Raw genomic sequence first — 17,907 nt, forward strand, 5'->3', positions numbered from 1 at the left:
ATCATTTGATTGGTGATGGTTTTGTGAATATGGGAGAATTTAATGATCATGTTTAATATTGGTTAATGATAGTATTATAAATGTTTCTTGTTTTTGTACTATTGAGAAATAAATTATATAAATGTTTGTTCTTTTCCACATATATTAAAATTTACATATATAAATTATATAAATATTTGTTCAAGCATTACTACAAACTTACCTTTTAGTAATGGACATAAAATAATACTAAAGATAGCAATCTACGAATTTTCACTAATAATAATAGAATTTTTTTTTATGATAATGAAAATTTCTTTATGATAATAAAAATATTTTTTTATGATAATAAAAATTTCTTTATGATAATAGAAATATATTTTTTATGATAATGGAAATTTCTTTATGATAATGGAATTTTTTTTTGTGATAATGGAAATTTCTTTATGATAATGGAATTTGTTTTATAATGGAAATTTCTAGCACTTTCTTGACAATATTTTCCCCCTCCACTTTTTTTTTTTATACATGATTTAGCAAAATATAACATTCATTTATTACTACTATTTTCTCTATTATTTAATTTATTTGATTCTCTTTATTACAATAAAGGAGAGTCATGATTTTATATATACTATTGTGATGAAAATTAATCAAGACTTTAAGTTTGTTTTAATGACTAGATAAAAGTTTTTATATCAACATAAATAATCATCATCATTTTTATATATTATCATATTATCTAGCTTTTACTTTGAAATAAATAAATAAATAAAGTATTAATAAAGATTTATTTTATTTTTTCTGAAGATATGGATAATTTTCAAAGCAATTATGAAGACATTTGCTTGATTGATTCTGGTACAATGCATACAATATTCAAAAATAACAAATATTTTTCTCATTTAAATATGGGCAATATAAATGTTACTACAATTTCTGATAATGCTAATTTGATTGAGGGCTTCTGAAGAGCCATTATAATTTTTTCCAAAGGAACTAAACTCATGATAAATAATACTATGTTTTCTCCTCAGTTTCGGAGAAACCTGTTGAGTTTTAAGGATATCCGTGAAAATGGTTATCATATGAAGACAATTGATGAAGTGAATATCTTGGTATAACAAAAAATGTCTTGGGGTAGACATGTGTTATAGAAGTGTTTCCGGTTTTATCTTTTGAATTGTATTGGATAAAGATTAGTGCAATTGAGGCACATTCTATAGTAAATCAAAAGTTTACTAATTCCAATACTTTTGAACTTTGGCACGATAGTTTGGGACATCCTAGATCTATAATGATGAGATGAATTATAGAAAATTCAAATGGACACCCATTAAAAAACTTGAAGATTTTTTCAAATGGTGAATTTTCTTGTACTGCTTGTTATTAAGACGAGTTAATTATGAGACTATCACCAACAAAAGATGGGATTGAGTCCCCTACTTTCTTGAAACGTATACATGGGGATATTTGTGGACCTATTCACCCACCTAGTGGGTCATTTAGATATTTTATGATCCTAATATATGCTTCTTCTAGATGGTCTTATGTGTGCCTGTTGTCATCTCGTAACTTGGTATTTACAAAATTATTGGCAAAAATTATATGATTATGGGCACATTTTCTCTATAATCAGATTAGAACAGTTCACCTTGATAATGCTGCAGAGTTTTCATCCTAAGCATTTAATGATTATTGCTTATCGATTGGGATAAGAGTAGAACATCATGTAGTTCATGTTCACACTCAAAATGGTCTTACTGAGTCATTAATTAAACGATTGCAGTTGATAGCAAAACCATTGCTTATGAAAACTAAGTTGCCCACTCCTGTGTGGGGTCATGCAAATTTGCATGCTGCAACACCTATTCGTCTCAGGCCGACTAATTATCATAAGTTTTCTCAATTGCAATTGGTTTTGGATCAAGAACATAATATATTCTATTTCAGAATTTTTGGTTGTGCTGTATATGTGCCTGTAGCACCACCATATCGCACTAAAATGGTGGTCAAAGAAGGCTAGGAATATATGTTAGGTTTGAATCGTCCTCTATTATTCACTACCTTGAACTATTAAATAGAGATATATTTACTGCTTGATTTGCAGATTGTCAGTTTGATGAGAAACTTTTCCCAAAATTAGGGGGAGAAAATAGTGAAAGCAAAAGAGAAATTTTGTGGAAAAATCCATCATTGTCTCATCTTGATCCACTGCTTCTATTTGTGAGAAAGAAGTGCAAAAGATTATTCACTTGCAGAAAATTGTAAAAAAAATAAATGCCAGACTCATTTACAGATTTGAAAAGGATTACTAAATCACATATTCCTGCAGAGAATATCCCAATTCGGATTGATATTCCTGTAGGACCATCTACTAGTGTCATAGCTAATGAGCCAAAAGCACGTCTAAAGCGTGGTAGACCATTAAGATCTAAGGATCAAAATCCTAGAAAAACAAAAAGAAAAGATCAAGATGACATTATGAAAGAATCTCATATGGAAATTCAAGATGTGAGTAATTCTGATATTCTTGAAGGGATCAATGAGCTTGAAACTTAGAGAAATGAGGAACTATCCATAAATTAAAGCGATACTGAAGCAAATCTGAATCGATCAAAAATAGTAGTCGATTATATTTTTGCATACAATGTTGCGACAAAAATCATGCAAGATAGTGAGGATCTTGAACCTCAATCTATTGTAAAATGTCAACAAAGAAATGATTGGCCAAAATGACAAGAAATAATTCAATCAGAGTTGAATTCACTTGTCAAGCATGAAAATTTTGGACCTATAGTTCAAACACCTGATGGTGTTAAACCTGTTGGTTATAAATGGGTCTTTGTACAAAAAAATAAGAAAAATAAAATACAAAGGTACAAAGCACGTCTTGTTGCACAAGGATTTTCACAAAGGCCTGGAGTAGATTATGAAGATACATACTCACCCGTTATGGATGCAATAACATTGCGTTATCTCATTAGTTTCACGGTCCATGAGAGACTTGATATGGATTTAATGGATGTGATTACAGACTATCTTTATGTATCACTTGATAATGAGATATATATGAAAATTCCTGAAGGATTTAAGATGCCTAAAGCATATAGTTCAAAGTCTCGAGAAATATATTTAATTAGATTGTAAAGATCATTGTATGATTTAAAGCAATCTGGATGCATGTGGTATAACCGTCTTAGTGAGTATTTATCAAAGGAAGTTATATAAATGATGCAATTTTCCCATATGCTTTTATTTAGAAAACAACATCGGAGTTTGTTTTACTTGCTGTTTATGTTGATGACATAAATATCATTGGAACTCCAATAGATCTTCAAAAGGTAATTAATTATTTAAATACTGAATTTGAGATGAAAGATCTTGGAAGGATAAAATTATGTCTTGGTTTGCAAATTGAGCATTTGACAAATGGTATTTTTGTCCATCAATCTGCCTACACAGAAAAAGGGTTGAAAAGATTTTATATTTATGGAGCACATCCATTAAGCACTCCGATGGTTGTTCGATCACTTGATCTAAATAAGGATCCATTCCGATCTCAAAAACAGAATGAGTAAATTCTTGGTCCTAAAGTACCATACTTAGTACAATTGGTGTATTAATGTATCTTGCTAACACTACAAGACCCGATATATCCTTTTCGGTTAATTACTTAGCAAGATATAGTTATGCTCCTACTAGGAGGCATTGAAATGGGGTCAAACACATATTGCGGTATCTAAAAGGGACTACCGATATGAGCTTATTTCATTCTAACAATTGCAGTCCCAATCTTGTTGGTTATACTGATGCAAGGTATTTATCTGACCCACAAAACACTCGATCTCAAACAAGCTACGTGTTCATATGTGGGGGTGCTTCCATATCTTGAAGATCTACAAAGCAGTCTATCGTGGCCACTTCATCAAATCATGCTGAGATAATAGCTATTCATAAAGCAAGCCGAGAATGTGTGTGGTTGAGATCCATGATACATCTCATTCGAGAAAAATGTGGTTAGAAATGTGAAAAAGCAACCACAATTATATATGAAGATAATGCAGCATGTATAGCACAACTAAAGGAAAGATTCATAAAAGGAGATAGAATGAAGCACATTTCGCCAAAACTTTTCTACACATATGAGCTCTAGAAAAATGGTGATATCAATGTGCTACAGATTCAAGTGAAAATGTGGTTGATTTATTCACCAAGTCTCTACCAATTACAACCTTCAAGAAGATGGTGCACAAGCTTGGAATGCAAAGATTCAAGTCTTTGGATTGATGTTCTCATCAGAGGGAGTTGATACGCGCTGTATTCTTTTTCCCTTATGAGGTTTTGTTCTACTGGATTTTCTTTGTAAGGTTTTTAATAAGGCAACAATCAATGCGTATTAGAATATATATATATATACTTGTTCTTTCACTAGAACTTTTATTTTACATGGGCATCCAAGGGGGAGTGTTGTAAATAATTTTATGAATGCCCATTATATCCTTTCATGCCTATAAAAGGCTTTGTAATTTAGATGGAATGAACACACAAAACTAAGGAATACAAAGTTTCCTCTCTCATTTTTCTCTCTACTATTTCTCCTCTTTCTTAATTTTCTCTTATGATACTAATTCGATTTTAGTATTTAGTCTTTACTTCATAACATCCATATCTTATTACTATAATTAATACGAATTTTTTATTTATATGGAAGTTTATCATTTTCCTTTTTCTTAAGTACTTCCTTTTAGAAATATATTTACGTAACTTGGCAAATTTATACATTGTGTATGCGATATATACCAAAAGTTTAAGAAAATTATAATACATAGTTATATTTTGAATTTTGAAGCAAATACACAGCGCACGGGTGTTTTCGAAGTTCAAACCTAATTTTTGCTTAGTATCGATTGTTTCTTATCACTCACCTTTTCTATCACCACTTTTATTTTCCCATTTTCAAGACTCAAGTCATGATTTTGTTTCTTAAATTGTGGGTTCGTTTCATTAGGTAAATATTTCGTGTATTATTATTGGTTGTGTTAGCCAGTAAAGGTAGTTAAGCAAATTGTATGGTGTGACTAGTTAGTTAATTAATTAGAAAGTAACCTGACACACATTAGTTAGTTAGAATGTGAACTTGCAACACAAGTTCGTTGAGAAGATTGTTAGCTAGAGCTGTTTATATATATGTGGTAGAATGGCATGATCTATCAATTAAGAAAGTTCAATGTAATAGTGACTTCAATAACAACTTTGTTTTCTCCTTCCTTGTTTTCTCTCTTCTTTGATCAATGCTAGAACTCAATTAGTGGAGTTATCATGGTATTAGAGATGAGATTATAAGTGATTACTACTCACTAAGAAAGAGACTACCGGATGCTCAGGTTCAATCAGTGATAAATGTGAATAAAAATAAAGCATTGTAGGTAAAAAGATGTAAGAGAAAGCTCACTACAATGTCAAATAGTATTGCAACTAAAGGATCTGATGGTGATAATGGAGCTACATGCATAGCTGCATTTCTAGTTATTGATCACAATCATCCACTCTTCCTCCAGCCCACAGATACTCTAGATAGCACCCTGATTTCTCTGCAATTAACAAGTTTAGAGAACTATGCTCTATGGAGTAGATTATTCAGGATTGGACTTGCAGGGCGAAGTAAGCTACGATTTGTAGATGATAGGTTTCCAAAGTCTAAATTCGAACCAGAGTTGCATGATCAATGAGAGATATGTAATGCTGTAGTATTGTTTTGGATTATAAAAGTGTTTAGACTTGGTCTACTTAGTTCTGTTATGTATGCATTTAATGCATGCAAGGTATGGCTTGACCTGAGAGAGAGATTTGACACTATAAATGGATCCAGAATATTTCATTTATGTAGAGAAATTCACACTCTCACTCAGGACACAATGTTAATTGCTGATTACTTCTCTAGGCTGAGAGAACTCTGGAACGAGTATGATACTTTATGCCTTTTCCTAAATCAAAGAAATTTAGTGAACAATGTGAGTATCAAATGTTAATATGGTTTTTGATGGGATTAAACGAGTCCTATTCCCTTCTTAGAAGTCAAATTCTTATGATGTGTCTCATTCCTACATTGAATAAAGCCTATGTTTTTCTCATTGATAAAGAGAGTCAGAGAAATATGACAAGTTCATCTAGCTCATAGGTGATAGAAGGTACATCAATGTATAGTCACATGAACTCTCATTATAAAAATAGAGCAGATACATCCAAAGGACCCTTTCCCAATTTCTGGTCTGGTGGCTCCGACTCTAGTGGTGCTTCTAGTGGACACAACAATCCTAGTAGAAGTTATGGTAGTAATACAGGTACTTCTAGAGGAAACTACAAAGCTAGGAAGATATTTTTGCAGTATGAACATTCCAAGGATCAGTGCTACAAAATTGTAGGTTATTCTACAGATTTTAGACTTAAAATCATATGCAAATCATGTTGAATTACCAAAAAGCATGGGACAAAAGTTGAAGGTAAATAATAGTCAAGGAAAATCAGTTCCAAATCCACACTCTGGATATTTGTTCACCTAAGATCAGTACCAAGAAATCCTGCAACTGCTGTCCAAAACCAGTGGTGTGAGTGAGTCAGAACCACCAGCCAAAGTAGTTGTTGCTAATGCAAGTGGTTCTCTTAGAGGTTTTTAATGTAAATATGAAGGTGGTGAATGGGTAGTAGATATTGGAGCTACTCATCATGTCACATCTAACTTTGAAATACTAGATAAAGTCAAGAAAATACCTAAAAATACAAAAAGTAGGCTATATTTGTCAAATGGAAAAATAGTATCAATCTCTTATATTGGCAGTACATGTGTGCTTGCAAACCAAAATATCTCTAATGTTCTCTACTTATCAGACTTCTAAGTTAACTACTTATCAGTTTCAAAGATCACTAAAGAATTGCAGTGCATGGTAGGCTTCTTCCCTGACTTTTGTATTTTTTGAAGATCTCTCATTGGTTAGGTGTAGGAGATTGGTAAGGAAGAACATGGAATCTACATACTAAAAGGAGGACCATATCAAGCTCCAAGAAAGCTGGTCAATAATAGTAGAGATATTGTTGAGTCTGTTCAGTCTGCTTCTGTTAATTTTGTTGCGATTCAGTTGATATATGGCACAAATGACTAAGACATTCTCCTATAGATATAATAAAGATACATGAATCTCTTATCTCCTTAAAAGGCAAAGATCACTCCCATTGCATTGTGTGTCTTCTAGCTAAACATACAAAACTCCCTTTCACTGTAAGCACTCATGTATCCAAAGCTGTGTTTGAATTGTTGCATTGTGATATTTGGGGACCTTACAAAGTTCCCACCTATAATGGAAAAAGATATTTTATGACTATTGTGGATAACTTTAACAGGTATACATGGGTTTTCTTGATTGCTTCTAAGGCTGACACTATTGTAGTGCTCAAATATTTTCTTTCATAAGTAAAAAATGTATTCTCTATTGGTGTTAAAACTATGAGAACTGATAATGGATGTGATTTTCTTAGTCATATCCTTTAGGACCTACTGTGTGAGCTTAGTATTATTCATCAAACAGTTGTGTGTATACATCACAGCATAATGGGGTGGCTGAGAGAAAACACAGAACTATATTAGAGGTGGCCAGGTCTATAAGATTTCAAGCTTCTATAACTCTTAGGTAATGGGAGAGTGTGTATCTACTACTGTGTGTCTCATTTATAGACTACCATCCAGAGTGCTTAGTTTCAAATGTCCATTTGGAAAACTATACTCGCATCCACCTTCTTTGCCTTATCTCAAGGTCTTTGGATGCTTGTGTTATGCTGCTTATCCTAGAGCACCTGATAAGTTCTCATCTAGAGATGTTCATGTTGTCTTTATGGGATACTCTTCCACTCAAAAGTGTTATGTGTTGTATGATATCCATGCTCATTCCTTCTTTATGAATAAGAATGTGGTGTTTTTAGAGAATATATTTTCCTTCAAGTCTAAGAAATCTTTATCTAATCCTATGTTTCCAGTCTCTGAACTAGTACTACCAGGTAGTGGCACTTTACCAACTACTCCTAGTATTGTCCCTAATAATATTACTATTTGATGTGTTGCGTATTTACGATATTTTTTATGCTCAAAATGGTGAATTAGTGTGTGTTGTAAGCATGTTTTTATATATATGATGTGATTTTTATTTTTTTGCAGGAAACTAAGTCGTGCACGAGTTTAGATAATTCATTGGGGCTGAGAAGTTGTTTTACTGAGTATTAAGGAGTGCGACCTCACCACAGACCGTAGTGCCTTCACGGGCCATGGTAGTGGGTGTAGAGATGATGAGAGAAGCACAACTGAAGGATGTGGTGAAGTATAACTCCACGGAACCCACCACGGAGCGTAGTGCCTTACACCGTCTGCGGTGGGTATCGTACTGCTGATCTTATGAAGATGCTGGTACTAAATGTTTGGCCAGTGTAACTCCATGGAACTCATCACTGGCCGTGGAGTTCACTACGGACCGTGTTGGATGATCATAAAGGCTGAGGGAAGAAGTTAGAGAAATGGCAAAGGCTATCAACACGAAAGTCAGTACGGGATGCATTCATCACCACAGAGCATGAGGATTACTCGTGAAGAATTGAAGATCTACACAGGGTTGCAGCCCAAGTTAAACACTATGAAAGAAAGGACCACGGACCGTTAACTCCAGTACGGTCCGTAGTGGTCTAGTGTGAAATGTGCCGACTTTAGTTTTCCTAGTTGTTTTAGGATTTGGTTTTGTATTTTTATAAATATCCAAATTTATTTTATTTTTAGGGTTCGACGTTTTTATGAGTTTTTGAGTACTTTGTGACCATAGTGAAGCTACACTTAACTACTTTTGGAGATTGATTCTTGAAATATCATTTTGGTTTTCATTCTTGATTTATGATTCATGTGATTTATTCAAGGTTTACTTCTTCATCTGCGTAGGTATTAATTAATGGATTCTACATAAATTCGTGTTTTTTTACTTACAAGTATGAGTAGTTAAGCCCACAATTAGGGTTGTGGGAACCATGGCAACTTAATTAAATAGGAAAAAAAGTAGGATTGATATTCATGATTATTTTTTACATGAATTGTGGTTTCTTCATTTAAAAGTCTTTCTTAGTAAGTGTGCGCTTTAAGAACTTGCATGTATTCATTGCTTGCCTTAGAGAGAGGTAGTGATTAGGAAAAGAATATCACAATAGTAATTTGAAGAGTCTGACTTCAAAAGAAGGGATAAACTTTGTCTAAGTTACTTGAGACCGGGAGGAGATAGTACTCTGAGATCTAGAGCGAGGCTTAGTAAAGTATACATTCTGAGACCGGGAGGAGATGAATGAGATACGTCTAAGAAGTACCAGGAGGTGAATTAGATGTTACCTAACTCGGTGAATTTTGCATGCAATGCATTGAACGATATCATAAATATGAATTGTCTATTAAGTTACATGTCTTGGGAAACATAATCCTAGCTAAATTCTCATATTGTTCACAACGTAATTGTTAGTTACTTTACGCATCTTTATTTTAGGGAAGTAGCAACTACGACTGAATAGTGATAGCTTATAGAAATTGTTTCAACCTATTCCTTGTAGGATCGACCCCAACTCTTAATTGGTTAAATATACTGCTAACAATCATCTATATCTCTTCTGAGAGGTGTAATTGAGCGTTATCAAAATGGAGTCATTGTCGGGGAATACGACTTTGAAATATTCTATTAGTTGCTAATTCTGTTTGTAGTTTTATTTCCTAATTTTACTTTTTGTTTCTTGTTTGTGCTTTTGAAGGGAACAAATAGTGAATGTCAAACACCCAAAGTAAGGGTGAACCACTACTCCCCTACGATCTGAACTACAAAGGTCAATTTGAAAAATGAATGCGCAAGAGCTGAGGTGCAAAGGCAGAGAGAGACTGGCTGAAAATCCGGTAAGGGATGGTGTTGACAACATGGATGAACTCAATTGAGCTTTTTGGGGCAGAGATCAGAGACCTGTGAACTTTGCTCTGGTTGATGCTGATGCTGATACGGATGGTGCAGGAGCTAGTGGAGCTATAGTCCTCCCACCACTACCTCAAGGTGTGAAGTTCTCTATTACTAGTACCATGCTACAAATGCTGAACTTGAAGGGACTATTTAGTGGAAAAGCTAGTGATGATGCCAACCAATATTGATGAACTTTATCGCCACTTGCAAGTCATCTGAAATCCATGGGGTTAGCCAATCAGCCGTGCAACTGTTCCTATTTCTATTATCTCTGTCTGAGGAGGCAATGAAATGGTTGAATGAGCTTTCACATGACTCTATCATAACTTGGAGGGAGTTGAGAGAAACATTTCTGGAAAATTTCTTCCCACCATCCAAAAAGCTACAAATCAAGGATGAGATTAATGCTCATAAACAATGACCTAATGAAGTAGTGCATGAGACTTGGGAAAAATTCAGGCAGAATCTAAAGCAATGTCTAAATCACAATTTGACTGATGAGCACTTAAAAGAGATATTCTACAGGTCTTGCAACTTTATGACCAAGTCAGTAATAGATGCGGCTTGTAGCGGTTCCTTTATGGCTAGGACATTTTAGGAAGCCACAACAATTCTGGATCAGCTCAAAAAGAATAATAGGGCTTGGTATACTAGAGATGCAGATTGTTCGGGATTCACATTTGAGATGTCAGTCAAGCAAAAGCAAAAAAAGGAGGAGTGTGATCAATACATGGCTCACATGAGGACACAAATAGATTTATTAACCACGTGCATGTTAGGTGGAAGACTGGAGAAGGTGAAAGCTGTGGATACTGGCAATCGATATGATAAGCCAAACTTCGATTATGAGGAGGAAACCAAGTTTCTAAATAGCTGGGGGGAGGGTTTCCAGACATACAACTCTGGGAACCAAGGTCGGAACTTTCAAAGAGAAAACTACTATGACCAAACTGGAAATCGTGATTAAAGAGGGTGGCAAAACAAAGACAGTTTCAAGAATGACAGAAATGGGGTGTATGTGCCACCTATGAACAGATAGTGAGTCAGTAACAATAATGGTAACTCTAATCTGGAAGAGATGATGGCAAAGGTCCTATATAAAGTTGAGGCAACTGAGTCTGGAGTCAGAGATATGCGAGGTGACATGACTAATATTAGTTAGTTGGTGGATTCACACTCTACTTCTATCAAGCAATTAGAGCATCTGACTGGCCAGTTGTCAGTAGCATTTTATCAAAGGAAATTGATACTTTGCCTAGTGACACAGTGTAAAATCATAGAAAAGATGAGCAATGCATGGCAGTGATAATGAGGAGTGGTAAGGAACTTTCTGACACTATTCTTGCAGGCACTGAGCAGACTAAGGATGCATCTTCTAAGGTTGATGGGCAGGCCAAGCATCAGCTAGATAAGGTAGTTTTGTTTGATGATGATGATGAGGCTAATAAGATAGTATTGGAGTAGAAAAAGACTAAAGAGAATAGTGGTACGAACCAAACAGAGGCAGCGGGACCTCATCCTTTTCCACTTGTTCGCAAGCCACCGCCTCCATTTCCCCATAGATTGAAGAAAAAAGCCAAGGATGACAAGTTTCTAAAATTTATTTCAATGCTTAAGGCGCTAGAGCGAATGCTAGGTTATGCTAAGTCAACATCCCATTGGTGGAGGCGCTAGAGCGAATGCTAGGTTATGCTAAGTTCATGAAGGATTTGGTCACAAAGAACAGGACGGTTCCTTTTGAGCCAACTGATAATTTACATTACTGTAGTGACATTGCTACAAGGTCATTAGTGGAAAAGAAGGAAGATCCGAGTGTATTCACCATACCTTGCACCATTGGTGCTTTCGATTTTGTAAGGGCTCTATGTGATTTGGGAGCTAGGATCAATTTAATGTCTTTAGCCATCTACAGACAGTTGGGCTTAAGAGCTCCCAAACTGACTTCTATGCGGCTGCTGATGGTGGATAGATCTGTGAAGTGTCTAGTTGGAATTTTGTGTGATGTGTTGGTGCGAGTGGGCGGGTTCATTTTCCCTACTGATTTTGTCATACTAGATTGCTAGGTTGATTTTGAGGTTCCTATCATTCTGGGGAGACTATTTTTGGAATTTGGAAGAGAATTAATAGATGTAGAGTGTGGAGAACTTACATTCAGACTAAACAATGAATAAGTCAAGTTCAATGTATGTGCCTCCATAAAATAGCCAAAGGATATGACTATGATGTCTGTGTTTGATATTGAGGCAGAGAGTGTTGTTGATGTACCCATTGAGGAAAGGCCTCTTGTTGAGCCTTTAGCAGATGTAATTATGAATTTCAACGATGATGGTATTGAGGGGTATGATGAATCTATAAATGCTTTACACGATGTAGGTTTATACTTTTATACTCCCAAGAAGCTTGACCTTGACTTAAAAAACAGGATGACTCCACCTTCTAAACCATCCATAAAGGATCCACCTATACTTGAGCTCAAAGAATTATTAGTCCATTTGAAGTACGTATTTTTTGATGAGCATAACACTTTACCAGTCATTATTGCTGCAGGTTTCAGTGAAAAATAGGTTACAACACTGGTGGAGGTATTGCATTGGTATAAGAAAGCCATTGGTTGTACTATTTTTGATATCATAGGTATACCTCCTAGCATTTGCACTCAAAAAATTCAGTTAGAGGAGGACTTCATTCCCAGTATTGAACACCAGAGGAGATTAAATCCACTGATGCAAGAGATGGTAAAAAAGGAAATCATTAAGTGGTTAGATACAAGTGTGGTCTATCCCATATCCGATAGCAACTGGGTGAGTCCTGTTCAATGTGTCCCTAAGAAGGGAGGTATGACAGTCATCGGGAATGATAAGAATGAGCTGGTCCTACTTAGGCCAGTCACTGGATGGCGAGTCTGCATGGACTACAGAAAGCTTAACAAAAGGACTTTGAAAGATCATTTTTCAATGCCCTTCATGGACCAAATGTTAGATAGGTTTCTAGGCAGAGGTTGGTACTATTTTCTTGATCGATACATTAGCTACAACCAGATTTCCGTAGCACCAGAGGACCGGCAAAAAACTACCTTCACATGTCCTTATGGCACCTTTGCGTTCAAATGCATGCCATTCGTACTATGTAATGCTCCTGCTACATTCCAGCACTACATGATATCTATATTCTCTGACATGGTGAAGGACACTATTAAGGTATTTATGGATGATTTTTCAGTAGTAGGTGATACTTTTAGTGACTGTTGGTTGAATCTTAGCAAGGTTTTCAGAGATGTAAAGAGGCTAACCTAGTATTGAACTTGGAAAAATGTCACTTCATGGTCAAAAAGAGTATTGTGCCAGGCCATAAGATTTCTAAAAAAAGGTTGGAGGTCGACACGGCCAAGATAGAAGTGATTGAGAAACTACTTCCTCCTATCTCTGTAAAGGGTGTCCGCAGCTTCTTGGGTCACGCAGGTTTTTATAGGTGTTCTATCAAAGATTTCTCTAAAATTGCACACCTTTTCTGCAAGTTATTGGAGAAGGAAATAAAGTTCTACTTTGATGAGGCATGCATGAAAGCATTTGAGTGCTTGAAGGAAAAGTTGATCTCAGCCCTAGTGATTGTTGCTCCTGATTGGTCTACACCATTTGAGATCATGTGTGATACTATTGGTGTTGCCTTAGGAGTTGTGCTAGGGCAAAAATGCAATAAAATCTTTTATCTCATATACTATGCTAGCAAAGAGCTAAATGCATCCTAGAAGAATTACACTATTCAAAGTGTACCTTTTGGGTACCAAAGTGATAATGCACACTGACCATGCAGCCTTGCGATATTTGATGACCAAGAAGGATGCTAAGACAAGGTTCATCACATGGGTCCTGTTGCTCTAAAAGTTTGATTTTGAGGTGAAGGACCGTAAAGGGAGTGAAAATCAGTTAGCTGACCACTTGTCCAAGATGAAAGATGAAAGTAGAGGTAAGGATAAGCTTGATATTGATGATTCCTTCCCGGATGAATAGGTTTTGGCTACCACTCTTGATCTTATTCCTTGGTTTGCTGATTATTCTAACTATCTTGTTAGTGATATTATGCCTGGAGACCTTACTTTCCACCAGTGAAAGAAGTTCTTACACGATATTAACAGGTACTTCTGGGATGAACCATACTTATTTAGGATGTGTGCTGACAATGTCATTAGGAGGTGCATCCCTGAAGTAGAGATGTTAAGCATTTTGGAGGCCTGTCACTCCTCACAAGTAGGTGGACACCATAGTGGGAGCTGTACAGCGCAAAAGATACTACAATGTGGATACTATTGGCCTACTATCTACAAAGATGCACATGACTTGGTGAAGAGCTGTGAGCAGTTCCAAAGGCAGGGGAACATATCTAGGCGTTAAGAGCTACCTATGACACCAATCTTGGAAGTAAAGTTGTTTGATATATGGGGCATCAATTTCATGGGGCCAATCGTGAGCTCAAATGGGATGAGATAATTTTTTTTGGCAGTTCTCAAAAATGGGTGGAAGCTATCGTCGTACCAGTTAATGAGAGCAAAAGTGTTGCTGGTTTTCTGCGAAGAAATATCTTTTCCAAATTTAGGACTCCTAGGGCTATCATCAGTGATGGGGGCTCCCATTTCTCCAATAAGATTTTTCGAACTCTGCTAGCGAAATACAGTGTGCAATAATACAAGGTCGCTACTCTATACCATCCCAGTCTAGTGGGCAGGTTGAGGTGTCAAACTGAGAAATCAAGGAAATTCTATCCAAGTCTGTAAGTGACAACAGGACTGATTGGGCAAGAAATCTAGACGATGTTCTATGGGCATATAAGACAGCTTTCAAAACACCCATTGGTATGTCCCCATACCAATTAGTGTTTGGAAAGGCATGTCATTTTCTTGTGGAGCTAGAACATAAGGCGTTGTCGGCCTTGAAGAAGTTGAACTTGAATTGGAGTGAAGCTGCGTATATGAGGCTAGATCAAACCAATGAGATAGATAAGTTTTGGTTGCATTTTTAAGAGAGTGCTACTCTTTACAAAGAAAAGATGAAACTATACCATGATAGGTATATTAAGCAGCGCCAATTCAGGAGTGGGGACAAAATGTTGTTGTTTATTTCAAGGCTGAGGTTGTTTCCAGGCAAGCTAAGGTCAAAGTGGTCTGGACCTTTCACCATCACATAAGTATTTGCTCATGGAGCAGTTGAACTTGAAGCTCAAGATGGTCATAAGTTCAAATTGAATGGAAAATGAGTGAAGCGGTACTTGGGATCTCCTGACAAAGTGAAAGTGGATGAAGAACTCCACCTTGATGAAGTCTGAGTAGTCAACGGACCTATGTTGTGCCACGACGTTAAATCAAGCGTTGCTTGGGGGGCAACCCAAGGATGTTATTATTATTAGATAGATTAAATTCTATTATTTGATATTTTATAGTGTCATGGTGTGTTCAATAAGTGTAGGGTCTCAAAGGAGGAGAAAACATTAAAAAGTGGCAAAGGTTCCCACCACGGGAACGTATAAGGTCTGAATAAGACACCACGTCCCGTGGTAGTGAGGCATAGTGCACAGAGTCTTAAGAAACTCCAGGATTACGGGAGGGATTATGGTACGTTTTGAACTTCACGGACTGTTTTTCCTTCTGTGAGTCCCAGGTAAGGTCCCTCACTTTTTGTTAAGTCCATGAGTACGATAGGGATGACGGTAAAAATTACCCACTTTCGCTAAAAATCTAGGTCATTCTTCATCCTCTCAATACAAACCAACGGACAGAACTCCCCTTCGATCTTTTGTCTTAAAAATCACTCCACTTCCCATTTATTCAAGTCGAAGAATTATTCGTGTGTATGGTCGAGTGTCTGAGTCCTTGGACCTATAAAAATCAACGGTGTGAAGCATTCATTGAACAATTCAAGTAAGTATCCTTTTCAAATTCCTTGTGTCAATGCCAACTGGGAAGTGTGTTCTAGTGATGATTATGGGAGATGCAAAATGAGTGTTTCGATGTCTAAAATATGTTCGTATTTCATGTCTCTGTGATTGTTTGATTAAATGTGGTGATTTAAATTCGGATTTTGATAATGTGACATTGGAGTAAAGTGCATAATTATAATAGCTTGAACATGAATTTGTACTTTGTTGTTTTGTATGTTTCAATGGGTTGTTATGCTTCCAATGTTGTAAAGATTAGGTTGTAACTAAGAAGTGTTCGTTAATGGCAACACTGAGATGCCGGGGACGATGACCTTCACCACGAACAGTATTATACTTCACGATCCGTGGTGGAGGCTCTTTGTCCTCCCTATTGAAAGTTTCTAAGTATAGGATCACGGAAGGCATTACGGACCGTGAAGTTCATCACGGGCCATGGTGTTCTTTCATGGTTCCTACACTTAGAAACTTTTCAGAGCACCTCTTGAGACATAGATTCTGAAAGGCAATACGAAAGCCTTCACTGTCTGTGATGACCTTCATGGCATGTGAAGGTCTCCCGTACTGAAATAGTTGACAGTTTTTTGAAAATCTAAAAAATACAAAAATATTTTTTATTTTCAGTTTCTGCTTGCAATCACCCTATGATAGATTGAGCAACGTCATTTCTTAAGTGTTATTATCATGCTGCTATGAATCACGGGGAAGTCTGAGTACCCATTTTAATTCATCACATCATCTTGTTCAAATACTAACCACTTGAGCTTTTGCATGTACCATTGCAAGACCTCGCACCGAGAATGCTTCCCAATACCAACTCCATGACTCTACATCCAAAGAATTAGAGCACGAGTCCGAGCAAGGGTTGGGAAGTGATACATCCAGTGGGTCTGAGGTCCAGATGAACACCCACATCTCTTCTCATGCTCCTCTCACAACTAGATCCAAATCAGCTGCCGAGGCTGAGGCCACTCCCTCCCAGTCTGAAGAGGAGGCAACCGTCTCGGTCAATAAAGCAAGCGGGGACAATGCACAATTCAGAGAGGAGGGCAATACTGCTGGTGATGAGAGTGCTGCTGGTGATGGGGATGACGAATTAGACTCTATAGAAAAATTTGCCCATGCAAAGAAAAGTGACCCTGTTGCCCACCGAAATATTATTACTTTTCTAAGAAACGAGTGGCTGGTTCTGGGTAAACACGACGTCTTTACAAACGGCTTAACCAAAGGGTCTAAAGGCTTGTGTAAGCGAGCCATTATGCCAGAGGTTCGGGTAGTCCCTAATAACCTCCCCACCCTACCTGAGCTCAAAGACCTCTTCTAAAAGCATCAATTTGGGTAGATGACCAAAGACCCGGGATATTATGGTGAAATTTTAGTTCCGGAGTTCTATTCGGCCTATGCTTCCTCAATGCTAATTGTTATGCCTGAGGGGATCTTGAAAAAGAAAAAAAGGGCCTTAGCATTAAAGAAACCACTGTTAGAGGAAGTCACAATTCGGGGAATGATAGTGGATATCTCAGAGACTACAATCAACAGGTTCATATATGGTCCGGGATTCCAAACTGATGTTCGGACAGGTCTTTACGAGCACCGACACCGTGAGGTTATGTCGATCTTGTAGTGCGACGAATGATTATGGAATGGGTTGCAAAGCATATTGCTATTGAGGGAGAAAATGCGCCATGGGTCACTAATGCCAAGAAACTAAGTTTTGGTGGGCAATTGTCCATGCTCGTCTCCGACCGACTGCGAATGACAACACTTTTCATCCCACGCTGGCATCTCTAGTAGCCTGTTTAATGGCTCAGTTGGACTACTCAGGGGTAGGCTATTATGGTCAAAATTAGGGATCGAGCATTTAATAAACGGGCTAGACTTCCCTTTTCATATATGATCACTACGTTATGTGAGGCCGCAGGGAAAGTGGTTAACTGTCACTTAGACAAGCACATCCAAGCAACGAAGTCTACAAATGTGGCACTAA

General features: G+C 36.7%; 1 protein-coding gene across 1 annotated transcript; it reads left to right on the plus strand.

Annotated features, from left to right (window-relative positions):
• The first annotated feature begins 11,674 nt into the window (after positions 1-11,674).
• Positions 11,675-12,058, plus strand: LOC129883652 (uncharacterized). Its single transcript, XM_055958272.1, has one exon. It carries the CDS (start codon positions 11,675-11,677, stop codon positions 12,056-12,058), a length of 384 nt encoding a protein of 127 aa, XP_055814247.1.
• Positions 12,059-17,907: the final 5,849 nt, after the last annotated feature.

Source organism: Solanum dulcamara, chromosome 3 (genome assembly GCF_947179165.1).
Source record: "Solanum dulcamara chromosome 3, daSolDulc1.2, whole genome shotgun sequence".
In the NCBI taxonomy this organism is placed as follows: domain Eukaryota; kingdom Viridiplantae; phylum Streptophyta; class Magnoliopsida; order Solanales; family Solanaceae; genus Solanum; species Solanum dulcamara.

Coding starts and splice junctions, on each gene's coding strand:
- LOC129883652 (XM_055958272.1), top strand. CDS start 11,675: ATGCTAGGTTATGCTAAGTTCATGAAGGATTTGGTCACAAAGAACAGG.